At 32.6% G+C, this 22,197-nt stretch overlaps 1 protein-coding gene across 2 annotated transcripts in view; it reads left to right on the top strand.

Annotated features, from left to right (window-relative positions):
- C1GALT1 (core 1 synthase, glycoprotein-N-acetylgalactosamine 3-beta-galactosyltransferase 1) overlaps positions 1–21,802 on the top strand; it is a 32,273-nt gene extending 10,471 nt beyond the window's left edge. Inside the window, exons 2-4 of one of the 2 annotated variants that reach the window (XM_039878027.1) lie at positions 7,055–7,291; positions 10,754–11,421; positions 16,698–21,802. In XM_039878027.1, the coding sequence (XP_039733961.1) occupies positions 7,055–7,291; positions 10,754–11,421; positions 16,698–16,913 (1,121 nt within the window). In that variant the 3' untranslated portion in view covers positions 16,914–21,802. The remainder of the gene's footprint in view (positions 1–7,054; positions 7,292–10,753; positions 11,422–16,697) is intronic. The other variant, XM_039878029.1, reaches the window with a different exon arrangement.
- The last annotated feature ends 395 nt before the right edge of the window (positions 21,803–22,197 follow it).

Below are 22,197 nucleotides of genomic sequence, written 5' to 3'. Positions count from 1 at the left end.
TTTTTTTTTTTATGGGTCTTTTTAATCACTGTGTTGAATATCGTTGGACCTTTTTAGTCTGAAAACTTCTTTGAAATATTGGTTGTTGATGTCTTCCCTTCTCTTTTATCTGCACCTGTAAGCTGATCTTTAGTTATTAATTTTCTCACTTATTTTTCATCACATTGTCTCTTTGCTTAACATCCTTAACTTCCTATAGCTTTTTTATTGAGGTTTTGGTTTTCTTAAATTTTAATTTGTAGGAGTTCTTTTTGTTCTCAGAATTTTTTAGAACGTTAGTATCTTGTTCTAATTTCATGAATGAAATGGAATGGCATTTTTTATTAGGATATAAATGGTAGGGTTTTTTTTTACGTTTTCATCTCATTGCATTCAGTCTCTTCTAAGTTGCTTTAAATTTGACTGTCTTGGACCTTTTTTTTCATATTAAGGCATTTTCTTAAACAATCTGGCAATTCTTAATTGGTCATTCATATTTCAGGTACTAAACTAATTGAAATCTCTGTATGCATTCTTGGGGCTTATCACCACTGCTCTTCACTGTTGGGTGATCCAACTGGAATGGTTCATTGCTGAACCTTTTGGGGATTCCATAGTGAAATCCAAACCAAGTGGATTTTAACTTTCTCTGTCCTAAAGTCACTATGGCAGATTACGCTAATGCTCTCTTTATAGGCCTATATCTCCTTGCTGCTCATAGACTCCTGATGTGTTTTCACTCTCAATATCTATCTCCTAAGGTTCTTTGTTGCAGCCTGCTTTGCAACTGTATAAGCTGTGGAAGTATCTGGGGAATTTGTTTCCTAAGGACAGCCCTTAACCAACGCTTGACTGTATGGGTACAGCTCTGAATTGTGCCTACGGTCCCTTTAGAACTACCCTGAAGGGTTGAATTAAAACTATCCTCAATAGAACTTTGCTTGGTATCTTACCCATGCTTGGCTTCCTTTTGTGTCTTACTTCCCTATTAGTGTTTCTAGGAAATACTTTCTAATAAATCACTTTCACACAAATGCCTCATCTCAGAGCTTTCTTCCACAGAACCTAGTTTAAAATGACCACTAAATATTTGGCTGCATTTTCTTCGATAATTTATTATTTCGGAGTGAGATTGGACTGAGGTTTTCTCTGTTATCTATTTTGGGGGCTCACTTTGTCAGATATTGGTATAAAGTTTTTACATAAAAGAGTTCATTAAGTTCTGCTACTTAATTTTCTGGAATGATTTGTGTGGCCTAAAAATTATGGTTTTTGGACGATTGAAGTATCTATGAAAAGCCTGGATGTTTTTGAAGTCTGGCTCATTGACAACATTCTTTATTTCCTCTGTGGTTATTTGTCCATTTAGGTTTTATATCTTGAATAAGCTTTGATAATTTGCTTTTTAAAAGAAGCGTGTGTTTCATTTAGGTTTTCATGTTTAGTAGCTATTTGTTATGTAACTTATTCTCTCTCTCTCTTTTTTTTTGTTTTATATATGAATATGGACATAATTTAAATCCTGATTTGAATAAACCCAACTGTAAAAAATACATTTGTGAGCTAATTGATGCAATTTGATTTTAGAAGACAGTTGGGGAAATTTGATTAGGCTGTGGGTCGGATGAGTCTATAGAATTATTGTTCATTTTTGTTAGGCATTTCATAATGGTATTGTGGTTTATAAGAAAATTTTCAGAGAAGTATATTGTATGTAGAAATGAGATGACTTGATGTCTGAGATAAGCATTGAAATTCTATAATCAATTGACAAAATAATAAGTGAAGTAAATATAACACATTTTTATTATAATTCATTCTGTGTGATGTGTGTATAGTATTTCATTTTTTTTATTTGTGAATGTTTTAAAATCTGAATTGAACTCTCAGATGAATTTTTCTTTATTAGGTAGTAAATCAAGGATATATGGTACTGAGTCATTGCATATTTGAAAATATCTTCCTGTTATCTTGATTTTTGAATGACAACTTACTGATTATTTAAGTCTATTGAAATACATTTTCACTCTCAAATACTTGGTTTTTTGCAGCTTTTTTTTTTTTTTGGCATATAATATTAAAGAGGAAAACGTTGCCTAATGTTTTTTCCTTTGTAGTTTTGCCTAATGTTTTGCCTTTAGCTTGCTTATTTTTTCCTGGATAATTAGAGGGGATTTTCGTTCTTGTTGTTTTTTAAGTGTGAAGTTCAGGATCTCTTAAAATTGAGCCATCTATATGAGGTTTTACTGAGTTATATATGAGACTTTTAAATATTCAGATGCATAGCATCCATTTCAGTGCATTTTCTTTTATTTTACTGTATTTGGCTTTTTTTTGTTTTTCATGTGTTCTTTTCTCATTTGAGAAATAAGTTGTCTGTTGTCTCTGTAATGCCTATCATATCTATCATCTCAATAACTGCTTTGATCTCTTCAATTTCTGAGAAAATAGTCCTATGTAGTTTAAGATTTTCTTTTTTATGAAGTATTCAAAACTATGCTTTCACCTACCTTTTGCTTCCTATGTTTGTTTCTCATTGCAAGATTTTTATGTAGGTTTCATTTATTTCTGTTTATTTATTTTTGAATAGAATCGATTCTAGCTAGCCTTGCTTAAAAATTGTATAAATGGAAGCCTCTTGTATTACCTTGTGTGTGCAGACGCTTGTTTTATGTACTCTTTGGATCTTTCCTTTAAAATTTGAGCTAGGGATTTGTGTTGGTGCTGCTGCTGCTGCTGCTAGTTTCTATGTAGCTATTTAGCTACCTGAGAGAGGTAAATTGAGGAGCTGGGACCTTGGACAGGTGAATAGGGAATTGATCTGACCTTTTTCCTGTGATTTTTCTTATTAGACTCTAGGACTTAAGAGGTGCTTCACTAGGTTGGGAACATCTTCAGATTTGCTTGGTCATTTTTCTAATTTTGGGTCACTAGTTTACTTTGATAAGAAATTGAATGAGTCAGAACATATTTTTCCCCACATAGTTACCTTTGATCCATTCTCACCATCAGTCTATAGTGATCCAGTTTCTCGACATCCTTACCAGCATTTGATATAGAGCTATCTCATTTTAATTTTAATTTGCATTTTCCTAATGGCAAATGAATTTGAACATTTTCTCATTTGCTCGTTTATTATATGCACTTCCTCTTTAGTGAAATGTATGGTGATGTTTTTTGTTCATTTTTTAATTTGATTTTTGTTTGTTTTTGCTGTTTTGAGAATTCTTTATTCTAAATATTAGTTCTTTTGTTAGATGGGTGGTTTGGAGATATTTTCATCCAGTTTGTAGCTTATCTTTCAGTCTCTCAATATGGTCTTTTGAAGGGCATAAGTTTTTAATTTTGATGAAGTCCAATTTATCAATTTTTTTTCCCTCTTATAAATTGTACTTTTGGTGTCAAGTCTAAGAATTCTTTACCTAGCTTTAGATCCCAAAGATTTTTTAAAAATATTTTTCCTAAAAGCTTTATAGTTGCATGTTTTACATTTAAGTCTGTCCAGGATCCATTTTGAGTTAATTTTTGTATAAGGTGTGAGACTTAGGTCAAGCCTTATTTTTTTGCCTGGGAATATCCTGCAATATTTATTGAGAAGTCTTATCTTTCTACCCCTCAACTGCTTTTGTACCTTTGTCAAAAATCATTTGACATATTTATGTATGTCTATTTTTGGGTTCTCTGCTCTGTCCCATTGATCCATGAGTCTGTTTTTCCTCCAGTACTATACAGTCTTGATTTCAGTCACTTTATCATGTTTTAAACTCAGTTAGACCTATTCCTCCCACTTTAGTCTTCTTTTTTAAAAATTTTTGTAGCATCATACTCAATGGAGAAAGGCTAAAAGCATTTTCCTGAAGATCAGGAACAGACAAGGATGCCCACTTTCACCACTCCTCTTCAACATTGTATTGGAAGTCTTAGCCACAGCAACAAGACAAAAAAGAGAAATAAAAAGTATCTGAATTGGGAAGGAAGAAGTAAAACTCATTATTTGCAGATGACATGATACTATACATCGAGAATTCTAAAGATTTCACCATAAGACTGTTAGAACTGATCAATGAATTCAGTAAAGTAGGAGGATACAAAATTAATATTTAGAAGTCAGTTGCATTTTTATACCAATGATGAACTTTCAGAAAGAGAAATTAAGAAAACAATCCCATTTACAATTGCATCAAAAACAATAAAATACCTGAGAGTCAAATTAACCAAGGAGGTAAAAGACCTGTTCTCAGAAAATTATGTTATTGAAGAAGATACAAATAAATGGAAGCATATACCATGCTCATGGGTAGGAAGAATCAACATCATTAAAATCGCCATACTACTTAAAGCAGTTTATAGATTCAGTGCAATCCCTATCAAAATACCAGTGGCATTTTTCAGAGAACTAGAACAAATGATCCTAAAATTAAATGGAGCTATAAAAGACCCTGAATAGCCACAGCAATCTTGACAAAGAAGAACAAAGTTGGAGGTATCACACTATCTGATATCAAACTATACTACAAGCCTACAGTAGTCAAAACAGCATGATACTGGCATAAAAACAGATACATTGATCAGTGGAACTGAATAAAGAGCCCGGAAATAAATCCAGCCTATACACTCAATCTGTGACAAAGGAGACAAGAATATACAAAGGGGTAAAGACAGTCTCTTTAATAAATGATGCTGGGAAAATTGGACAGATACATGTAAAACCTTCTTAAACTGTATATAAGAATAGACTCAAAATGGATTAAAACTTAAATATAAGACCCAAACTCATAAAACTTCCAGAAGAAAACATAGGCAGTAATCTCTATGATATTGCTAACAGTAATTTCTTTTTGGACATATCTCCTTGGACAAGGGAAGCAAAAGAAATAAACAAATTGGACTACATCAAACTAAAAACTTTTTGCACAGCAAAGGAAACCTTCCACAAAATGAAAAACAACTGACTGGGAGAAGATATTCGCTTATAATACATCTGATAAGGGGTTAATATCCAAAATATATAAAGAATTTATATATTTCAAACAATAAAATATATACAACTCAACAACAACAACAACAAAAAACAATCCAATTAAGAAAATGGGCAGAAGACCTGGATAGATATTTCTCTAAAGAGGAAATAGATGGCCAATAGACATATGAAAAGATGCTCAAGGTCACTAATCATCAGAGAAATGCAAATTAAAACCACAGTGAGATATCACCTGATACCTGTCAGAATGGCTATTATCAATAAATCAAAGAACAACAACTGTTGGTGAGGATGTAGAAAAAAGGGAACCTTCATATACTGTTGGTGGGATTGCAAATTTGTGCAGCTACTGTGGAACAGTCTGAGGTTTCTCAATTAAAAATGGATCTACCTTTTGACCTAATAATTGCACTTCTGGGTATTTATCCAAAGAAAACCAAAACAATAATTCATAAGGATCTATGCACCCCTATGTTCATAGCAGCACAATTTACAATAGCCAAGATACGGAAGCAACCTAAATGCCTATCAACAAATGATTGGATAAAGAAGTTATACAATGGAATATTTCTAAGCCAGTAAAAAAAGATGAAATCATACCATTTGCGGCGACATAGATGGACCTAGAGGTTATTATGCTGAGTGAAATAAGTTGCAGAGAAAGATAAATACCATATGATTTTACTTAATATGTGGAATCTAAGGAACAAAAAGAACAAACTAATCATCAATAGACTCACAAATAGAGGACAATCTGCTGATAGCCAGAGGGGAGGGACACTGAGGGGCTGGGAGAAAGGGATGAAGGGTTAAAGAAGTACAAATTAGTAATTGATAGATGGTCATGGGAATGGGGAGCACAGCATAGGAGCTGCAGTCAGCATTACTGTAATGGCTAGGTGTAGAGTCAGAGGAGAGAATTTTTGTCCAATGTACTGAATACTTGAAACTAATTAAAATTTTAAAAATTGTTATTTACTTTCTTTGCCTTAATATAAATTTTAGAATAAACTTGTCTGTGTCTACAGAAAATCTTGAAGGGATTTTGATAGAAATCACATTAAACCTATGTATTAGATTGGGGAGAATTGACATCTCTGCTATGTGAGTCTTCTAATCCATGAACATGGTCTGTCTCTCCATTTAGTTAGGTATTAGATTTTTTTTTTTTTTAAATTAGGATTCTATAGTGTTTAATCATACAAGTTTTATACATGCCTCCAGTTTTATGTTTTTCATAATCTTTATCTTCAAAGGGATCATTTAGAGGAGGGAGGTCATGTTATAAACGTTTAGCTGTTATTCAAAGTTTGTTTAGATTCATTTAATTTCCATTTTTCCTATAAATCAAGTAAATTTAACTTAATATGTTAAATCTTTAAAATAGTATAATCTGAATTCTGAAGAACTATAGCAAAATGGTTATCTGAATTCTTGATTCAGATTTCTGTTAAACCCTGGAAAGTCACTGGTCTCTCTGAGTGAGTTCGTCTTTGAAATGGGATTAATTGTCCCTAGTTTGTAGTTTAAGGTAATTCATGTAAAGCCCTGAGTTCAGGACTCAGATGTTAGCTATAATTATTTCTCCTTCTGTCTCTGTTATTCATAAAAGTATTACCCATATTTGTGATGATACTCATCAAAAGTTGTTTCTGGTTCATGGGATATAGAGTGATTTCTTTCTTTTTCATGCAGTATTTTATTGCTGCTTGTTGTTTTTTTAAAAAATAGTATCACAAAAGTGTCCCTTAAAAAATAAAGTAAAAATATAAATTTTAGTTGTTTCTAAAAATGTAAATCTTTTGCATCTGAGATCTCAGTTGCAACCGGAAATCTGTATTTTTAAAATGTTCTTCATATTTACCCACGCCCCACCCTCACAATGATTATTTTATTCTTTTTATTGACGTCCATCAGTGCGTTTTAACAGCAAATAGAGGGATAAACTCATAGATTAAAATTAAATGCTCTGAGAAATGTTCTTAAATGGAAGGAATTAACTTTCCAGTATAGGTAAGAGTTATCACGCTTTTTGCTCTTGGTATGTATATTGCTTTATAATTTATAACATCCTGCTAATTTCTTTTCTTACAGAAATACACTTTCGGGAAATGGCCTCTAAATCTTGGCTGAATTTTTTAACCTTCCTCTGTGGATCAGCAGTCGGATTTTTTTTATGTTCTCAGTTATTTAGTATTTTGTTGGGAGAACAGGGTGACACCCAGCCTAATATTCTTCATAATGATCCTCATGCTAGGCATTCAGATGATAATGGACAGAATCATCAAAAAGGACAGATGAACTTCAATGCAGATGCTAGCCAACATAAAGGTATGATTTACTTTATTAAGGAGTAAACACAGTATTTTTTAGTCTATATAAGTGCTAAGAGAATTAGAAAGTAATTTATATAAATTTTGTTATATCACATCATATTTTTTGATGAAAATGAGCTTAATTCCAGATATGAAATGACAATTCTCAGTTTGCATCAGGAGAAACACATTGTTGAAACGTAGATTTGTTTAGGTATTAAAGTATTAATTTTGTATGCAGTTTTCGTAGAAATAGTTCAGAAGCTGTAATTTGGCAAAAGGCAAACTTGTTCAGATTAGATTTATTTCTGAAATTTTTGTCTAATTTTGTTATCATGGTTCATATTTGTGTCTTTAGTTTCCGCTATTGTTTTGGTCTTAATTTTTGCTTAGTCATGTTTTCCTAGAGAAACTCAAGAGGTATATATAAATCTCAGTTTATATTTTTATCAGTAGCTAATATCACTAATCTTTTCTCTTTTTGAGAAGCATAAAGAACTAGGGAAGCAGAATACTAGGGATGTGTTATTATTACTCCATTTTCTCCTGGCCTCAGATCTCTAACCAGATTTTCTCAATTGAGTCCTCTGTGCCCATTAAATTTTGGTTTAATGGGCACAGAGCTAAATGACAAGTTTCTGTACTTTGGCTCTTTTTTTTTTGCCTGTGTGATATCATCAAACCCTATAATTTTCATTTGCACCTATTCCTTACTGTCTTTATCTTCAACCCAGTTCTTAAGACTATGAGACAGCATTAATACAATAAAAAGACCTCTGCAGATTTTATGGTTGATTTGACAGAAAGGAATATACAAAAGAATACAACTTGAAAACAATTAGAATTATAGGGTGCAGAGGGTCCCCATTAAGCATTATTTCTCTTATCTTTCTGGCTGTAAATTGTTTCCTTCTCAAGCAGAGGTTGAGGGCAAATTATCAAATCTTGGTTGAGTTTTATGAACTAGCAAACACATGCATACTATTGTAAATTATCTTATGTTGTGTGAATGTTTTATATAACAATGATTCATCTCTGAGCAGGTGCTCTGGGTTCTTACAGTAAAGCAGTTTGATCACTGTGCCTTTGTTCTGTAGCATCACTCCAGGTCTTGAAATGATCAATTGAATTGAGGCTCCTCTACTCCTAGTAGGCTGCACTTGGTTGGCCTTACTACAGACACATATATTAGGTACCTACTTGTCCTCCTCGATAGCCCACAAAATGTAGGATATGCTAAAAGTTGTCTGTTCCTCTCAAACTTAACATGTACAAATAAAACACTTTTTCTTTTCCTTCCTCCTTCTAAAACTTCATCTGTCTCCTATATTCCTTATTGTACATAGCTCATTACCATCTGCCTAAGCCAGAAACTGTGAAGTTATAGTAGATGCTTTCCTTCACTTACCAATCCCATTTATCGCTTAATTCTAACAAGTCATCTTCTTTACCATTTTTCAGATTTCTTCTCTCAATCTATAGTGCATTTCCCTATTTCAGGCCTTCAGTTATTCCCATGTATCTGCACTCAGCCAAACTTCACCATGCCTTTTGTCCTTTCTTCTGGTGAGCATCTACTCATTTAAAGACCTATCTTCTGCATCATTTCTTATTTTTGCTACTATTGCTTTATCTCCCCTTCTCTGTACTAGCCAAGTTCCATTGCACTGTTCTATAGGATTTATCAGCAACCGCTTTCTTTTCCCTTGGCACATTGAACGCTTTGTACATACCACTGTTATAGCTTCTCTTAGTATGTGGCAAGTGTTGGTTTGCACATGTGTCTTATTCTTCTTTTCATCTCCTTCAAAGTAATTAATGAGTAAATAATTGAAAGAATGAGAAAGAATATCTACCAAATCCCAACAGTGGGGAGAAAGTCTTGTTCTAAATGAAACATATTGGAGTCTCCTATATCTACCAATTCCCCGATCCATCCAGGATTTGGTATATCTGTACAGCTAAGAGATTGGGCTCCTCAATATAAGAAACTTGAATTCTCTCTGACTGAAAATAGGGTGATTTTGTCTGTTTTTAGATTATGAATTCTTAATATTCAGAGAGGCATGAGTCTATTTTCATGCCCTGCTATTCTATTCTCTCAGTCAGTTAACTAGAAATTTATGCTTCCCGTTGTTAATTTTTCACAGGACTAAATTTTTGTAACTCACTGGTTGACCTTAACTTTAAGGATATGCTTTCTCAGGATTCTGCCTACAGCATTGCTACACAAAGTGTGGCTTTGCAGACTCATGCTGATCTACAACTAAATAAGTATTGAAATTGTAATTAAACAGAAACTTTTATGGTAATTTGACAGTAATTTCGTCTAAATCTATATATAAAAACTTATTGGGGCTTGTATTTGATATATTTTTTTAATTTTTATATTTCAGTATTTTATTTTTAGCATATTTATAAAAGTATAGATCTCTTAACTATTGGAAATAAAAATTTGTCCTTTACCAAGTACTGATCTAGAATTTTACGTTTAAACTCTTCCTGTGCAATTGCATTACTCAGTACGTGGTCCTGGCCTGACAGTCTGTGAGCTGTTTGTTACCTGTCTGCACACAGATAAGGAACTTGCACCAGGATGTAAATCAGTTAAGCTCACTGCTTAGGACTTTTGCCATGGGGGGAGCAAGACTTCCTCAATGAAAAGATTAATATGTTGCTTTATATTCTGTCATAAGCTCCTTACATGTTTCTTTACAAACCAATACTTTGAAAAACACTACTCTAACAATCTTGGAAATACTGCTTCTACCTGTTCATCCATTATTTGCGTTTCGTAATGAGGCATGTTACTATCAGAAATGTCAGCTCTACGTTAACCATTAACTCCATCAAACTGGGGTAGTTATGAAAGCCTCTTTAAAGGCACCTCAGGGTAATTGTAGAAATTCATAACAGTGGACTCTTGTGAGCTTCAAAATGAACTGCCACTTCAGTGGTATGTCTTTCCTGCCCTTCAGAAGCTTATTTAGAGCAGCGAAAAATTCCTATCAATGTTCTGTTAACCTGCTGTAGTTTCATTGTAGAATGGAGTGAAAAGCAAAGATTATCTAAGGTAGTGCTTAAAATGCATGTGAATCACCTGGAGAACTTGTTAAAATGCAGATTATGATTCAGTTAGTCTGGGGTGGGACCTGAGATGCTGCATTTCTAACACACTCCCAGGTGATGCTGGTAGTGTTTGGAAATGAACCATGGTTCATAATAATAAGAATTTAAGTCATAGTGACACTGTTGTTAGCTCCAGTGATCTCCTGGATAAGATTGACATGAAACCAATAAATCATAATGTCGGTTCATATTAGGTTGAGTTTTGCTTTCTTTCAGCTAAATCACTAATGATAAATAAGTAAGTAGACGCGGGGCTGTTTTTTGAAATTGTTTAAGAAAATGTCTTCAGAATAATTTATTTGGATTTTACATATGTGTAAATATAACTTTTAAAATTTTTGTTTAATAGATGAGAACACAGACGTCGCTGGAAACCTCTATCAGAAGGTTAAAATTCTTTGCTGGGTTATGACAGGGCCTCAAAATCTAGAGAAAAAGGCTAAACATGTCAAAGCTACATGGGCCCAGCGTTGTAACAAAGTGTTGTTTATGAGTTCTGAAGAAAATAAAGACTTCCCTGCTGTGGGGTTAAAAACCAGAGAAGGCAGAGACCAACTATACTGGAAAACAATTAAAGCTTTTCAGTATGTTCATGATCATTATTTAGAAGATGCCGATTGGTTTATGAAAGCAGATGATGATACATATGTTATACTAGACAATTTGAGATGGCTTCTCTCAAAACACAACCCTGAAGAACCCATATACTTTGGGAGAAGATTTAAGCCCTATGTAAAGCAGGGTTACATGAGTGGAGGAGCAGGATATGTATTGAGCAAAGAAGCCTTGAAGAGATTTGTCGATGCGTTTAAAACAGAGAAATGTACACATAGTTCCTCCATCGAAGATTTAGCACTGGGGAAATGCATGGAAATTATAAATGTAGAAGCAGGAGATTCCAGAGATACCACTGGGAAAGAAACTTTTCATCCCTTTGTACCAGAACACCACTTAATCAAGGGTTATCTACCTAGAACCTTTTGGTACTGGAATTATAACTATTATCCTCCTGTAGAGGTAAGTTTAGAAATTGTATTACAGTATAAATACTTAGACTGAATTTTGTTACCTTAAAAAAAAAAACCTAGTTGAGATGCGTGAATGTTTCTTTAGTACCACTAGGAATCTCCCTTTGTCTTTTTATAGAGTGGCAATATGATGAAGTAAATGAAAATAAAAGTGTCATCAATAGTCATTCAAAAAGTATTGGTACTATTATATGCCAGGCACTGAGAATAGAGTGGTAAATATGGCCAAGTTCCATTTCTCATGAACCTTACATTCTGGATGAGGAAACATACAATAAACAGGTAGACTAGTTAAGATATATGATTTTATATAAAATCATGTGCCCTGAAAGAAAAAGCCAGGTAAAAGGAAAGAGAGTGACCCAGAGGGGAGTAGGGTATCTAGTTTAAAGAAGGCCTCCCTAAAGAGTGACTTTTGAACAGAAAACTGAGTGAGGTTAGAGAGCTGGCTAGAAGCCCATGGGAAGAAGACTAAAGAGACTTCTAGTCTTCAGGAACAATGCATGAAAAGACTTTAAGGTTTGGGAAGACCTTGGTTCAAATCCTGCTTTCCCATTTAATAGTCGAATGATCTTGGATGGACAGAATTTGCCCACCTACCAAGCATAAGTTTCCTCATTTGTAAAATAGACCTGATATACTTCATCCAGTTGTAATTATATATAGTACAGTGCCTGTCACAGAGTAAGTACCTAATAAACCTTAGCTTTCATTTGATGCCTTAGCTTACATTTCTGAGAATTTTATCGAAAGTACATTATTAAATATTTCAGATGTACAGACAAAATTTGAGAATATAGTATCTTATACCTACCAACTAGCTTTACCAAATATTAATCTGCTACATTTGCTTTAGATTTTTTTTTTTTTAAGAAAAAGATATAGATACAGTTTAGGTCTGTGTACCCTCCCCAACACAGTTCTCCTGCCTCTTTCTTCAAAGTTAATCATGATCATAAATATAATATTTTTGACTGCCATGGATGTTTTTATGTTTACCCATAATCTATAGCATTTTTTTTGCAGGTTTTTAAATAGATGAAATTATACCATATATATTCTTATACATTTTCCCTTTTCATACATTAAAATTTATCAACATTAATATATGTATCTGCTTTATTAAGTTAGACTGCTGTATAATCTAATATATGAATATCTGTAATTTATCCATTCTCCTGCTGATATATATTAGTAAGTTGTTGCCAGTTTTTCACTAATATGAGCATTACAGTGAATGACTGAAGGAGAGCAGCAGTCACAAAACGTAGCTTTTAGACTCAGTTCTATTATTAATAAGGCCTTTGGGCAAGTTACTAGGACTCTGTACCTTCTTTCCTCTCGTCCTAAGATACAAATAAGACACTTCATTCTACCATTCTCTTCTTCACAAGCCAGTATTTTCAAACCAGCATATAGAATAGTGGTTCTTAACCAGGAGTTTTCTTTTGCCTCCCAGAGAATATTTGGCAAATCCAGAGACAGTTTTGGTTGTTAACTGGAAGGTTGCTATTGGTATCTAGTGGGTAGAAACCCACTAAATGCTAAACATTCCACAATGCACAGTACAGCCCTCCACAACAAAGAATTATCTGGCCCCAAATGTCAGTAGTACTGAAGTTAAAATGCCCTGACCTAGAACATCTGACCCAAGCTTTAGGTTATCAGCTTTAAAAGGAAACTTTGGAGCAACTCACCACTGCTTCTGCTGCTGCTGTCACCGCCAGTGTGTTCTTGGTACTTATACAGACACCATAACTAATCCTTATAGTAATTCTGCATTTAATAGGTGACAGAACTGAAGCTCAGGAAAGTGACTTGCCTCTCCTGCTAAGTAGTTTAGGGAGTATTGCAAACCACTCTGATTCTACAAGCTCTTGTTATTTTCATCATGATTTCCCCTCTACGGTTAATGAGATAAGTGCCCAAAAGGGGGATGGTGAGAGGATATGTTAGAATAAATGTTCTGTTGGGATAAATTTACCCTTTAAGGAAGAAACATTGTAAAGGTCAGTTCTATAAAATGAGGCTGTTTGAAACCTTATGCTAGCATTTTATTGCTACTGCAGGTGCAACAGTGTCCTAGACTATAAAACAGATGTATTCTCAAGCCTGCCTTTTTATAGTCTATTTTTGTTTTTAGTGGATACTTTTTAATGGAACCTTTTCTTAGTATATTCTGACCACTCCAAGAATACTTGACCACTTCCACTCGTAATTCTGCACTCTTTCCCATACAAAAACTCAAGAACATTGTAAATACATGTAACAAATACACCTAAATGCATAAAAATTTTCACCAAGAGTATCTGATATTGGGTTCATATACAGTAATAGTAAAGGGACATCATAATTATCATTATCTCGTAACCAGTAAAATATTCTTTTTTCCTTTTTTTATCCTTTAAGAATGCTCCCTACAATTTCCACTACAAATAATGTATACCTAACTTTTTGCTTTATATGAACAAAATGAATATTTTTTATAGTGCATCTTTTATTTAAATTGTGGTTTTTAAAGTGGATGGCAAAATTTATGTTTTTTTCTATAAAAATTTATTCATTATATTGAAGACTATAAAATAGCCTTGGGAGTACCAAAGTTGACCCAACCTTCTAATGTTGCTGCTTCTCTCTTCGAAGGTTCTATATAAACTCAATGTGAAGTCAAACTTGTATTGTTACTCATCCATCGTTTAATTAATTTTCTCTTCCCTAAGTGAGTTACTATTTTCAAAGCCATCCTAAATCTTACACATACATTCTCTGTAGTAATAACTAAAAATACAGTGTAAAAAATTTTTATCTAGGAAGTCAGGGTGTGAGATATTCTAGTTGATGAAAGAATTATGTTCTTAATTTGGTTGTTTAGAACTTACTCTTCATAGAGTTCCCTTTCATGCCACCTTCTCCTTCCCTAAAGTGAGTCTATTCCATAGGAAAAGACTTTTCACCAGAGAATTTGCAGTCTTATGGTGAATTTAAAATATACATAGATGTTTGTGTATATATCCATCCTTCTACATGTGAAACTGCCTTTTTCATAGGTCAGAACTGATCAGATATGACTTATTCTATTCTTCAATTTTACTTATATTACATCTGAAACTTACTGGCATATGGTTGTTAGAGAGCTCATGATTTTTCCAAATCGTTAACTGATTATTCCAGTTCCATTTTTTACTGAGTCTTACTATTGATTTAAAATACCTCCTTTATCATACACTATAGCATTACTTATAGTGGGATCAGTGTTTGGAATTTCAGTTCTCTTCCATTGTTCTATTTGGTTTTGACTCAGCACCATGTTGTTTGTACCTTGTAGCTTTACAGAATATTTAAGTTATTAATCTAAGAGTGTATTTCTCTCCTTTATTTCTCTCTCTTTCTTTGAAATTGTTTTGGCAACTCTCATGTCTTTATCTTTGTGTATAAATTTGTTAATTTAGGGACTGTGAACATCTTTGCCCAAGATTTTTTGTTTTCTTTAGGTCCCTTTGTAAAGTTTTATAGTTTTCTTCAGATCTTTTTTTCTTCTTTTAAGTGTTCCTTAGATATTTAATATTTTTGTTACTATTCTACTTGGGCTCTTTCTTAAAACTTTTTAACTGGTCTGTATGAAAACTAGTTTTTTTAAAGCATCTCAAAAATCTTGCTCTATTCTTGGATTCTTTATTTCTGATGATTTTCCACTTGACTCTTAAGTTTTGGGGGTAACCATAATCATAGAACTATTTTATTTCTAATAATTCTAGCTATTTTTTATTGTCTTTTATTGTTTATATTGCTTAGTAATAACAATACTCTAGCTATTCAGTACACAATAATGCTATAAAGTGTAACATAATGCAGTAAATCTTATCAAAAATATTAATACAATATTTTAGAGTTCATATAAAATTGCTTCCATAGAGGATCAGCAATTTAAAATTAACTGCTATTGTTCTACTTTTTTAGTTTAATATATACTGGCCAGTCCAGTAGCTGCTAACCATATATTAACTATATTAAGCTCTTGAAATGTGCCTAGTCAAAATTGAGATGTGCTGTAAGTATAAGATTCACACCTGATTTCAAGCCTTTAGCACAACTAAAAAGAATGACTTTATTAATAAGTTTTAAAATATTAATTGCATATTGAAAAAATAACATGAATTTATTCAATTAAATAAAATACCTTCAAAGTAATTTTACCTATTTTTACTTTTCAAATGTAGCTACTAGAAAATCTTAAACTGCATTATGTGGTTCACATACATCTATTGGACAGAGCTGGTTTGGGTAATCACAAATTGACTTATATGTTTACTTTTCATATTTATTCCTATTTCCTAAATGTATATAAGTAGGCACCAGATAATTGTTCAGTATCTACATAGTTATCCAAGACTCTCACATATCCAGTGTTTGTTTCAAAGGAGAAGTTCAAAGAGAAGGCCACAGAAAATATAATGTACAATTTCTTGATAATTTTTACTGCATTGTAAGGTACATACTTCCAAGCATGAATCATTAAATGTTTAGTTTAATATGTCTTTATGAATCTTCTCCAGGAATTTGCCAGACTGTCTTTCTCCTTGAGTCCTTGTAAAGACATTAGAGTCAAATTTTCTTGGCGTCACCTGGGTGAAACATCCTCCAGGTGCCAATTCTGATCCCCAAATCTCCTATGACTTTAATTCTGTGATTAGTTTTTTTATTTTCATGCTTTTTCATTCCTGTTTGTTGTATTTTTGTTATTTTGTTTTTGTCTTGTTTTAAACCTTTCTCATACCAACTGTTTAGTAATGAGTGAAAATTATATAACCAAAGGTTTAACTGACTTACTGAGGGCCGCCTGTCAATAATAGCTAACATAGTAGGCAAGGCTTTTTGTCACTGAATGCTCCAAAGGTGTCTTTCTAAAGAGCCAAGCAAAAATTTATAGTGAGAACATGAAGAGAAAGCAAAACTTGAAGAAGTAGAGCTTTAGTGTTTGTATGGCTGCCCCTTTCGTTTAAAGAAGTCTCAAGATTTTTTTCTGCTAAAACGCTGTTGAGTATGAGAGAATATTACTTCAGTTAGATATTATTAATGTCATGTTTGGTTTTAAATCATTAGAAACTAATTCTTCCACAGGTCTAATAAATTAGGTGCCTCTTTAAAACCTTGCCAGCTTTCATTATTGGATTCTTTTAAAATTAGTGTTTCCTTTATCAGTATGTGAATGCTGTATGTTGATAACATGATATTTATTAGTAATACCTGTTTCCACTACTTTTTTAGGGTCCTGGTTGCTGTTCTGATCTTGCAGTTTCTTTTCACTATGTTGATCCTACAACTATGTATGAGTTAGAATACCTCGTTTATCATCTTCGTCCATATGGATATTTATACAGATATCAACCTGCCTTACCTGAGAATATACTAAAGGAAATAAATCGAGCCTACAAAAATGAAGATCCAAAAGTAAAATTGGGAAACCTCGAAAGGAAAACATAAATGAACAGAGGTAAAATGTCTCACATTGCACTGAAGAAGAACTTCTGCATTTCTGATAAAGAACACTGGAATTCCAGTGAGGAATTCTTTCTGAGTGAACATTCCATATTAGAAATCTTTCATATAAATGACTGTAAACTGAAGCTTTAATGAGCTGCAAAATCTGTTAAAATGTGTTTTGATACAGTAATATATATATGTGTATATATATATATATATATATATATATATGTATATGAAAAACTTGTGTTTTTATAATGATGGCCAGGCAGAGGGACTAGAAAAGAGATTTTGTTGTCTGTTCCTGACCACATGTATTATTTTCACTGGGAAATAAAAATAGTTAAATTTGCTAAAACTGCAATGCACCATGTTAGTAACACACACGATGCTGAACAGATCTGCCTTAAAGAAAATTTTAGAAGGAAATATTGTTGCTCAGTGTTGTTTATAAACTCAAGACATGAGTTTATATTTGCAGTATGACACAAATGAACCAAACTTGCCCACACATACCCATGTGCAGTTTTTGGCTAATCACCATTTTGCTGTTACTATTTATAACTGACAGTATTTCTTCCAGAAGAAGGTAGAATAAGAATGGCACTTGTCCTAAAGTGCATTAATAAAACCACATTTTGAAATTGTCATGGGCCTTGACTGTATTTTATATATATTTGGTTCTAATTAATCTTTTACAGGCATACCTTGTTTTATTGCGCTTTGCTTTATTGTGCTTCATATATGTTACATTTTTTACAAATTAAAGGTAAGACCTCCACAAGCAAAAAGATTACAACTCGCTTTATTGTGAGACTACTTTATTGCGGTGGTCTGGAACTGAACCCACAATATCTCTAAGGAAGGTATGCCTATACTGAGTCCCTGTTGTCTCTTCTAAATGTGTTTAACCATTCTTGGATACCATTTTCAACTATTAATATTTATTTACTCAAGGCATTTGGTAAACATGGATTTTTAAATATTTTGTTCCCATATCTACCCATTATTAATTATGGGTAATTAATAAATAGTAAATCTGTGCTAGTTGGAAATGCTTTTCTTATATCAGTGCCACTCTCAGGAATTACTAAGCGACATTTTTAATCAATTATTTAAAACTTTCTAACTACATAGTTACAGTTCCTTTCATTCTCATCCTGTTGAGAGATGAGAACTTGTTTGTGCCTTTCATAACTTGTTTAAAGCAGAGTTTTGAAATTCATTTTTAGCATCTGAGATGGCTATTAGTTACTGGCAAAATAATATGAATGCAAGATTTTGACCAGAGTTAATTAAATAAATTAGAAAATGCAGAATGCTTAAACGAGTTGAAATATGTCAGGTGTTAAAAGACCAAATAACAGCCTGACTTTTGATGCTGACTTACTATTTAGGGATGATTGTTTTGTCAGTGGGTAGATAATTCACACTGAGCAGAATACCCATTCAAGACTGTCATCAAAAACACATTCATAAATGTTTTGTTCCAATTTAGTGACCCTCTAAAGAATTTCTGGAAGGAAAAAAGTGTTTTATTTTTTGTTATCTTTAGCAATACTATCTGAGTGTATCATAAAAAATATTTTACAGATTTTCTATAAGATTATCTTAAATGTTACAAACAATTTACATTTATGCTTATCATTATGCTTATTTTACATGGCTATCAACGCCATTGACTCTGCTGCTTAGCTAAATAGTTTATATTTATTGTGCCAAAACATGTCAAAACCACGACCTCTTTGGATGCTATATTTGAGAGGATGTTCATCTTCGTAGTTAATTATGGATATTCTGTCCACACAGTGAAAACTCACACCAATTTTTACCTATTAAATTGTTTACTGTTGTTTTCATGGTGGTATCATCTGCCAATATTAAGGCATTTATTCTATTCTTTGAACGGTTCTTCACCTTGGTGTGGATATGAATTTATTTGAGTCCATATATGCTACTTTTCTCTACTAGAAGTATAAATGGTTTATCATAAACATCCAAAAACCTTAAAATTTACTCGTAGGAAATTAACATTGTGATGAATCCTGTGGTCTAGCGTCAGACTGCCTGGGTTTAAATTCTTGCTCCATCACTTATAGTTTTGTAACCTTCAGCAATTTACTTAATATCTCTGTGCCTCAATTACCTCATCTATAAATTAGGGACAGTAATACTACCTACCTCACAGGATTCTTATGAGGATTAAATGAGTGAATATACATATGGCTTTTAGAATACTGTCTGGCCCAGAGTGTGGAGCAATAAGATTAAGGTTTTATTATTCTCTTAACTTGGAGTGTAAGTATTTGTTTTCAATGAATGAAAAATCTGCTTTAATCAAATCAAATATTGAAGGAAATATTTTGTACATTTCTTATAAGTAATAGCTAGTTTTTATCTGGTGCCTACTGTATGTCAAGTACTGTGTTTAGATAGTCTGTGTACATTAGTGTTAATCCTCACAAATTGGATGTGATTCCCATACGATAGATGAGAAAACTGAGGCTCAAAGAATTAAAGTGTTCCACTGTCACAAAATTGACAAGTAACAGAGCTAAGACTTATACTCAAATCTTGTGTGTTCTTTGTACCATGTCAGCCTTGAGGTTAGTCATTTAGCATTATTTCTATTTTTATTTATTGACGTGTGACATCTGATACATTGGCCAGTAATAGTAAAATTAACTAGATTGTCATAGTGCTTCTCAAATTGTGGTTCATATAAAGCTCCCAGGAGCTTCTTATAATGCAGATTTTAAGGCCCCAATCCCAGAAATTCTGAATCTAGTATGGGGCCCAAGAGTATGCATTCCTACCAAGTGTGATTCCAACCTGTAGTATCAGCATTGCTTGGGAACTTGGAAATGCAGTCTCCCGGGCCCCGTCCCAGACCTACTGAATCAGAAACTCTGCAGGGAAGACTAGCAGTTATGTTTAGACAAGCCCTTCAGTTTGAAACCTTTGCCCTAACATCTGGGTGATTTTGATGCAGATAATCCTTGAAACATGCTGAGGATCACTGCCCCATAAGTAAGGCATCTTTCAAAGATTTAAATAAAGCATGTTTTAAATATATGTAGTCCAAGATTAACTGTATTAAATGTAAAAGACTTTAAAGATGATTTAAAGGGTCAGTGGATCATTCATTTTGGCAAAATTCTTTAGCTTCTTCAGAGTGACTAATATCAGAGCCCACAGTAAAATCTTAAATCTCCAAGTTTAGTAATTTCACATTGAGGTAGCAAGGGTTCATTAAGTACTAATAAGTACATACTAATTCATTAAAAGCACACTGAAATGAGTCATCAGAAATGTTCACAGTTGTTAGTAAAAAATTTTACATAGAGGTAGAAAAACACTTACAATATTTTATGAAAACATTTTAAAAACATTTATAGAATTTTTTTTGCTAATTCATACTATCAAAATTTCATCACTTTCAAGAATCAGTTAATTGTTTTATATGACCTAATAAAGCAAAAAATTCTTCAAGTATTTGGTAGATCACTTGAAACCAGATTTCATGATGATAATGACTTACCTTTTAAATTAAGATCTCTGTCATTTGAATAAATGATCTTAGTGTGGTCTTATAAAGTTTTTGCTATATTATGTTCTCCAATAATAGTATACTTATATTTTCAGTTGGGAGGTTCATAGATGATACAAAGCAGATTGTTGGGCCAGAGTTCAATTATTTGTTTTCAAATACCTTAAATTTCAGAGAAGTTTTTGTTAACTACTGTAAAAAAAAGTCAAAAATAAATTATTGACCAGTTTTTAATATTTTTTGAAATATGGTAATTGGATTTGAACATTAAATTTGCTGACTTTTTTTCATAATTCTTTCTTGAGTATTGATTTTTCACTTCCTTGAGCCTATCAAACCATATTATTACCAGATTGAGGCTTGAAAAAAATCCCTCTATTGATTAGACCAAGTCTATCCTTTTAGTCACCATTTAATTTGTTCAGTTAATTTATTGTCTTTGACAGTTTCTGCCTCTTTGTATTTATTGCCCTTCTTTATTTCCTTTATAACTAATTTCTGTTTTCTAACTATTAATGCTGCTTTCACATGGTTAATTTGTCTGTTATTTGTGATTAGAATTTGTATCACTTATCATTTTATGCCTATTAATTTTAATTTTCCATATGAGATTAGAAGTAAAGATCCAAGAATAAAGCCTGCTGGTTCTCAGGATACTTGCCCTACTTAAAAGTCCACAGCTTTAAACAAATTCTAGATATACAATTATTAAATGAAGTAAAGTTATTTGGATTCCACCACCACCACCTCCTTTTTCTCAAAAACAAACAAGAAACTCACTTTCCTCATTTCTCTACTTCTTTACAGTAGGCCTGACAGAAACATACTCAAGAAATCTGGGGGGCAACCTGTGGTTTATTTTATGCTAAACGTAACCTCTATTGATTAAGAAAATGACTTGTTTATATATTGGAGTTGAAATATAATTTTAATACAGATTAGAATAAGAAATTTTAGAAATTCTCTAGAGAAACCAACTCTAACACTAGTGTTCTATTTCGACTTCTTTACCTTCTCTAGTTTTCAGTTTATATCAGTTTAAATAACTTTGCAGGGCTCTGCAAATTAATAGTCCATATAAAGTATATTATTAGAGGGAAACTAATCTTACTGCTAAGCAGTGTGCTATATTACACAGTGAATAGTTGTGTTTTTGAATTAAAAATTATGTAAGATAATAGTATCATGAATGGTTTAAAAATGTCTGGTGACTTGCTTATTTTAAGTGATCACCGATAAGTCAGAGAAATGTATTTTTAAATATGTTTCTTAAAGTGCCTTTTGAACATTTTTAAAGTGGATTTAAACAACTGCATAAAATAAATTACCATGTTTAAAACTGTTTTATCTGATTATTTAACTGATGTAGAAGTTGTGGGAGAAACATTGTCTTTTATGGGTAATTTTTTGGTCATTTTACCAAAAATATTAATTTAAATTGTTTTCCTATCAAAGTTCTTTACTTTGAATAGGCTTAAGTAATTTTTACTACAGTATATATTATTTTTATTCAAAGCAACAAAATATTTCACCTCTGATTTTGAATAATGTACCTTAAAATAGAAACATGTACTCTGAAGTCTAGATGTGTGTGTGTGTGTGTGTGTGTGTGTGTGTGTGTGTGTGTGTGTGTGTGTGTGTAGGTATATATGTATACTATATATAGAAAGAAAGATTGCTTTTCTGTTAGTATATTTTGATCTATCATATACACTGAGAAATTCATATATTCAA

Source organism: Pteropus medius, unplaced genomic scaffold, assembly GCF_902729225.1.
Source record: "Pteropus medius unplaced genomic scaffold, Ma_sr-lr_union100, whole genome shotgun sequence".
In the NCBI taxonomy this organism is placed as follows: Eukaryota; Metazoa; Chordata; class Mammalia; order Chiroptera; family Pteropodidae; genus Pteropus; species Pteropus medius.
Note: the sequence above shows the minus strand (reverse complement) of the source record. Positions and strands in the feature narration are given on the sequence as shown.